The sequence below is a fragment of the Penaeus vannamei genome, chromosome 5 (assembly GCF_042767895.1).
Source record: "Penaeus vannamei isolate JL-2024 chromosome 5, ASM4276789v1, whole genome shotgun sequence".
In the NCBI taxonomy this organism is placed as follows: Eukaryota; Metazoa; Arthropoda; class Malacostraca; order Decapoda; family Penaeidae; genus Penaeus; species Penaeus vannamei.
Genome location: NC_091553.1, coordinates 4,086,380 through 4,093,879, shown reverse-complemented (window position 1 = coordinate 4,093,879; position 7,500 = coordinate 4,086,380). Strand labels below are relative to the sequence as shown.

The window sequence follows — 7,500 nt, the reverse complement described above, 5'->3', positions numbered from 1 at the left end:
AAACAAACAGGATGTTATAGTTATAAAGTTTGTTTATACGCAATTTAGTTAGCGAATTGGAAGATTACATCAACAGTGTGAATAGGTATATTTAAATTCATAATATAGTATGTTCAGTTACGTTAGTACAGTTTTCTTATTTATGTTCACTTCTTTGCACTTTAAAATATGAAACATTTCAGTGTATATCACTCCATGTTGGATGGTCTGCCAGGGCGACACTAATTATTACAAACCGCCTAACAGAAACTATTCCAATCCACTTGAACGAATCTGAACTAACCAAACCTAAATCAACCCAACATAATCTAACATAAAGGTTATTGTAAACATCTAACTTGACCTGAAAAAACAACAACTTTATCTAACCTATAAACGAATGTAACCCGAACCTAACCTACCCTGACCTCACGTGCTGATCTTTGGACTGGTTGAAATGACCTTGGAAACTGGACAGCTGTTCCATATTGAGCGAACTGGTAGCCTGCACGAACCAGCAATTAAGGGACTGGAGTTCTAGAGTTTTTTTTAAATATATTACAACTGAAATATCTATATTTGCATACTTGATGTCTTATTATCAAGGAAAAAAAAAAAAAAAAAAAAAAAAAAAAAAAAAAAAACATTCATATTATTTTACGGATGAACAAAATCACCATTGCAATATCCACGGAAGTTGTACACGGTGGTGATCTCTTGTGACCGCAGGTGGAAATTCCAGACGTCCAGCCCTGCCAACGAACAAAGTCTACATACTTCCATAAAATCTGTATTTGCATTTAGCGATTTTGCTTTCATTGGCTTTCTACTTTCCATCCGGTGAAGATCTATAAAAAAAACGGATTAAAATGCTGCTTCCTTTCATTTCACACCTCCCGTTCATGAAATATCTCCAACTCAACAATGAAAGGGAAAGTAAAATAAAAGTCATTTGCAGATACATGGCCATAATCGTGTGCGGAAACATCATTATGTTGGGCATTACCACTCTATCATCATTGATTCTTAATTGCATTTAAGAAGGTACTCGCTTGGTGTCCAATTACTCCTTTCGCTTACGAGTGCCTCTTTGTCGAGGGCATTGGGATGAGTGGCACGGGGAGGGTGGCACTGAGGAGGAAGGTGGCACTGAGGGGGATGAGTGGCATGGGGAGGGTGGCACTGAGGAGGAAGGTGGCACTGAGGGGGATGAGTGGCATGGGGAGGGTGGCACTGAGGGGGAGGGTGGCACTGAGGAGAGATGTGGTGGCACTGAGGGGGATGAGTGGCACTGAGGGGGGGCCTGGCACTGAGGGGGAGGGTGGCACCTGAGGGGAGGAGGGTGGCACTGAGGGGAGGGTGGCACTGAGGGGGGAGAGTGGCACTGGAGGGGGAGGGTGGCACTCTGAGGGGAGAGGGTGGCACTGAGGGGGAGGGTGGCACTGAGGGGGAGGGTGGCACTGAGGAGGGATGAGTGGCACCTGAGGGGGATGAGTGGCACTGAGGGAGGGGCCTGGCACTGAGGGGATGGGAGGGTGGCACTGAGGGGGGAGGGTGGCACTGAGGGGGATGAGGGTGGCAACTGAGGGGGAGAGTGGCACTGAGGGAGGAGGGTGGCACTGAGGGGGGAGGGTGGCACTGAGGGGGAGGGTGGCACTGAGGGGGAGGGTGGCACTGAGGGGGGAGGGTGGCACTGAAGGGGGGAGTGGCACTGAGGGGGGAGAGAGTGGCACTGACGGGGGAGGGTGGCACTGAGGGGGATGGGTGGCACTGAGGGGGGGGAGGGTGGCACTGAGGGGGAGGGTGGCACTGAGGGGAGAGGGTGGCACTGAGGGGGATGAGTGGCATGGGGATGGGTGGCACTGAGGGGGAGGGTGGCACTGAGGGAGGGGTGGCACTGAGGGGGGAGGGTGGCACTGAGGGGGAGGGTGGCACTGAGGGGGAGGGTGGCACTGAGGGAGGATGAGTGGCACTGAGGGGGAGGGTGGCACTGAGGGGGAGGGTGGCACTGAGGGGGATGAGAGTGGCACTGAGGGGGAGGGTGGCACTGAGGGGGGAGGGTGGCGCACTGAGAGGGGGGTGGCACTGAGGGAGGAGGGTGGCACTGAAGGGGGGGGTGGCACTGAGGGGGAGGGTGGTGCACTGAGGGGAGAAGGTGGCACTGAGGGGAGATGAGTGGCACTGAGGGGGAGGGTGGCACTGAGGGGGAGGGGGAGGGTGGCACTGAGGGGGAGGGTGGCACTGAGGGGAGAAGGTGGCACTGAGGGGGATGAGTGGCACTGAGGGGGATGGGTGGCACTGAGGGAGGAAGGTGGCACTGAGGGGGAGGGTGGCACTGAGGGGGAAGGGTGGCACTGAGGGGGGGGGGTGGTACTGAGGGGGAAGGTGGGCACTGAGGGGGAGGGTGGCACTGAGGGAGAAGGTGGCACTGAGGGGGAGGGTGGCACTGAGGGGGAAGGTGGCACTGAGGGGGGGGTGGTACTGAGGGGGAGGGGTGGCACTGAGGGGGAGGGTGGCACTGAGGGGGATGGTGGCACTGAGGGGGATGGTGGCACTGAGGGGGATGGTGGCACTGAGGGGGAGGGTGGCACTGAGGGGGAAGGGTGGCACTGAGGGGGATGGTGACACTGAGGGGGAGGGTGGCACTGAGGGGGAGGGGTGGCACTGAGGGGGAGAAAGGCACTCGAGGGGGGAGGAAGGCACTGAGGGGAGGGTGGGGCACTGAGGGGAGGGTGGCACTTGAGGGGGAGGGTGGCACTGAGGGGGAGGGTGGCACTGAGGGGGAGGGGTGGCACTGAGGGGGAGGGTGGCACTGAGGGGGAGGAAGGCACTGAGGAGAGGGTGGCACTGAGGGGGAGGGTGGCACTGAGGGGTAGGGTGGGCACTGAGGGGTAGGGTGGCACTGAGGGGGAGGGTGGCACTGAGGGGGAGGGTGGAACTGAGGGGGAGTGGGTGGCACTGAGGGGAGGGTGGCACCTGAGGGGGAGTGATGACACTGAGGGAGGAGGGTGGCACTGAGGGAGAGGGTGGCACTGAGGGGGGGTGGCACTGAGGGGAGGGTGGCACTGAGGGGGAGGATGACACTTTGAGGGGGAGGGTGGCACTTGAGGGGGAGGGTGGCACTGAGGGGGAGGGTGGCACTGAGGGGGAGGGTGGCACTGAGGGGGAGGGTGGCACTGAGGGGGGATGGTGGCACTGAGGGTGGATGGAAGGCACTGAGTGGAGGGTGGCACTGAGGGGGGTGGCACTGAGGGGGGTGGCACTGAGGGGGAGGGTGGCACTGAGGGGGAGGGTGGCACTGAGGGGGAGGGTGACACTGAGGGGGAGGGTGGCACTGAGGGGGAGGGGTGGCACTGAGGGGGAGGGTGGCACTGAGGGGGAGGAAGGCACTGAGGGGAGGGTGGCACTGAGGGGAGGGTGGCACTGAGGGGGAGGGTGGCACTGAGGGGGAGGGTGGCACTGAGGGGGAGGGTGGCACTGAGGGGAGGGTGGCACTGAGGGGGAGGGTGGCACTGAGGGGGGTGGCACTTGAAGAGGAAGGCACTGAGGGGGAGGGTGGCACTGAGGGGGAGGGTGGCACTGAGGGGGAGGGTGGCACTGAGGGGAGGGTGGCACTGAGGGGGAGGGTGGCACTGAGGGGGAGGGTGGCACTGAGGGGGGTGGCACTGGAGGGGGGTGGGCACTGAGGGGGGAGGGTGGCACTGAGGGGGAGGATGACACTGAGGGGGAGGGTGGCACTGAGGGGGAGGGTGGCACTGAGGGGGAGGGTAAGGCACTGAGGGGGAGGGTGGCAACTGAGGGGGAGGAAGGCACTGAAGGGAGGGTGGCACTGAGGGGGGGGAGGGTGGCACTGAGGGGGGGTGGCACTGAGGGGGAGGGTGGCACTGAGGGGGAGGGTGGCACTGAGGGGGAGGGTGGCACTGAGGGGGAGGGGTGGCACTGAGGGGGAGGGTGGCACTGAGGGGGAGGGTGGCACTGAGGGGGAGGGTGGCAACTGAGGGGGAGGGTGGCACTGGAGGAGGGGGAGGGTGACATACCTGAGGGGGAGGGGCATGGCACTGGGAGGGGGAGGGGTGGCACTGAGGGGGAGGGTGGCACTGAGGGGGAGGGTGGCACTGAGGGGGAGGAAGGCACTGAGGGGGAGGGTGGCACTGAGGGGAGGGTGGCACTGAGGGGGAGGGTGGCACTGAGGGGGAGGGTGGCACTGAGGGGGAGGGTGGGCACTGAGGGGGAGGGTGGCACTGAGGGGGAGGGTGGCACTGAGGGGTGGGAGGGTGGCAACTGAGGGGGAGGGTGGCACTGAGGGGGAGGGTGGCACTGAGGGGGAGGGTGGCACTGAGGGGGAGGGTGGCACTGAGGGGGAGGGTGGCACTGAGGGGGAGGGTGGCACTGAGGGGGAGGGGATGGCACTGAGGGAGGAGGGTGGCACTTGAGGGGGAGGGTGGAACTGAGGGGGAGGGTGGCACTGAGGGGGAGGGTGGCACTGAGGGGGGAGGGTGGCACTGAGGGGGAGGGTGGCACTGAGAGGGGAGGGTGGCACTGAGGGGGAGGGTGGCACCTGAGGGGGAGGGTGGCACTGAGGGGGAGGGTGGCACTGAGGGGGAGGGTGGCACTGAGGGGGAGGGTGGCACTGAGGGGAGGGTGGCACTGAGGGGGAGGGTGGCACTGAGGGGGAGGGTGGCACTGAGGGGGAGGGTGGCACTGAGGGGGGAGGGTGGCACCTGAGGGGGGATGGTGGCACTGAGGGGGAGGGTGACTGGCAGAGGGACTTCCTAAGGTGAATGTTTGCTGGAGAGATGGCAGGTTGACTGTGTCCAGGAGAAATGAGTGGTGATGTGGTGGGATATATGAATAAAAAAATATATATTTCCATATATACATACATATATCTTAATATATGTATATATATATATATACATATATACATATATATATATATATATATATATATATATATATGTGTGTGTGTGTGTGTGTGTGTGTATATGTATCTATATAAACATTTCTCTTAATATATGTATATATCTTTATATAGATATATATATTTATATGTGTATTTATCTTTATATATATATATATATATATATATATATATATATATATATATATATATATATATATATCCTTGTATACACACACACACACACACACACACACACACACACACACACACATGTATATATATCTTTATATAGATATATATATTTATATGTGTGTATTTATCTTACACACACACACACACACATATATATATATATATATATATATATATATATATATATATATATATATATATTTATCTATATATGTATATATATATATCTTCATATGCATATATATATATATATATATATATATATATATATATATATGTATGTATATATATCTTCATATGCATATATATATATATGGGCACACACATTTATAGATCGTTTTGGACAGGGCTACTGCAGCACCATCTATGGGCGATGCTCATATGCAGTGTCTTTCTCAGCTTTGATTATTAAAAATATCTCTGCCCGATCCTTTCCCTTCCCCGAATCATGTACAAACTAAAGCAAGCGCTGCCAACAACACATTATGGACGTCTGCAGCCAAAGTATCACTGTTTTAATAGTATTAGAGAAGTGCTTATACTGCGTTCGGAACTCCTCTCTCTGCTTGTCCAGACCAGTTGGACGAGGTGTTTTGATCGTTCGGAGCCTCTACTTTCTCGTCCTGGAGAAGTTGTCCATCTCGTCCATCTCAGCAGGACGAGATGACGTCACAATAGATTTTGTATGTAAACATTGACAGTTGCAGGTAACCACAAGATATTGATGGGTAATTTTATGACCCTTTATTGATGTAATCAGAGGATATTTTTGTGTTTGTCAGTTACAGGTAAGTTAAATATGCACCAAAGGAGTTACACAACCTATACAGCGTGTAAAATAAAGACACCGGTATGATAAAATAGTGAATGGTCCTGCTGGTCCTGGACAAGTTGTTTGGACGAGCAAGATGAAGAATTCCCAACGCAGCATTATCAAGAGTGAATGAACCGACTGAAAGCTATGTGTGTGTGCAGTGTTCGTGCATGTGTTCGGGACTTTGGCCCCGATAAACTGATAATAAATCTCATAATAAGCAATCTTCACGAAGTAAACAAAGCTCACGGGTTGGCAACACTGGCATACTATGCGACCTTGACATAGCCTGCGTCGGCGTCACGTTTTCTATTCATTCATCCATTTTCTCCACCCCTATGGCACCTATATATACGGTCTCCTTTCCTTTACAAAACCCTCTTTTTCTCTTAGTTTCAAAATGTTTCACCTTTCCCGAACGATCAACTATTTTCATCCTCTTACGTACGTTTTCTTAGTCACAAGACCCTTTATATTATTTCTACATGTGTCTGTGGGTAATATTATTGGCATTTGAACGAAAAGCAAGTATCACATAACACAATCACAAATTTATTGAATTAACACACTTAGAATAAAATATTTATGAAAATTAACTGACTTTCTGGGGCTAACTGAATATACAAAAAAGAAAGAAAGAAAGAAAGAAGAAAAAAAACAATAAATGAGAAATTCACAATTATAACATCGGGTTTTACGCAAATGAAATAATCAAAAAGATAAGACGCACTCAGGAGACACATTACCTTAATTATATTCCATATGCAGATTCCCCTTATCCAAAATAACCAAAAAATACAACAAGGTCTCAACCCCAAAACAAATACAACTTAACTGAGGGCTGAGAGGGGGGGGGGGGGTTCTCTTTTAGGAGGTAGACACACGATGTATTTTACTTTTTATTTATATATATATTTTCGAAATTTCGAGACTCATCTTCCAGTAGGTTCCAGAAAGGTTCAACGGACCAAAGGATCCATTTCTCGAAGGATCAGCGGGAGAGGTTCACATCTTCTAGAACCTCCGGTGGAAGAACCTGCGCCGCACCGGACGCTCAGCGCAGAACCGCTCCCACGCTGCCCTGTCCCTCGGCGCTTTTGGTCCCCAGGGGGTCGCCGCCCCCTGGAACAATACGTGTCAGGTTCTCCCACAGGTGTGATCGTTACATATACAGACACACGTGTACACAGACAAAGATAGCTAAATCATGGATATTGTATTGAAAAATCATGGGTATTGTATTAAAAAAATCATGATTGTATTAAAAAATCATGGGTATTGTATTAAAAAATCATGATTGTATTAAAAAATCATGGGTATTGTATTTAAAAAATCATGGATATTGTATTAAAAAAATCATGATTGTATTAAAATATCATGGATATTCTATTTAAAAAATCATGGATATTGTATTAAAAAATCATGGATATTGTATTAAAAAAATCATGATTGTATTAAAAAATCATGGATATTCTATTTAAAAAATCATGGATATTGTATTTAAAAAATCATGGATATTGTATTAAAAAATCATAAATATATTAAAAAATCATGGATATTGTATTAAAAAATCATGGATATTGTATTAAAAAATCATAGATATTCTATGAAA

The 7,500-nt window shown here is 51.2% G+C and overlaps 1 protein-coding gene across 1 annotated transcript in view; it reads right to left on the bottom strand.

The window, feature by feature from the left end:
- Positions 1–6,774: 6,774 nt before the first annotated feature.
- LOC113803229 (sodium-dependent proline transporter) overlaps positions 6,775–7,500 on the bottom strand; it is a 15,677-nt gene continuing 14,951 nt past the window's right edge. Inside the window, exon 14 of the mRNA XM_070121737.1 lies at positions 6,775–7,010. Coding sequence (XP_069977838.1) covers positions 6,903–7,010 — 108 coding nt within the window. The 3' untranslated portion in view covers positions 6,775–6,902. The remainder of the gene's footprint in view (positions 7,011–7,500) is intronic.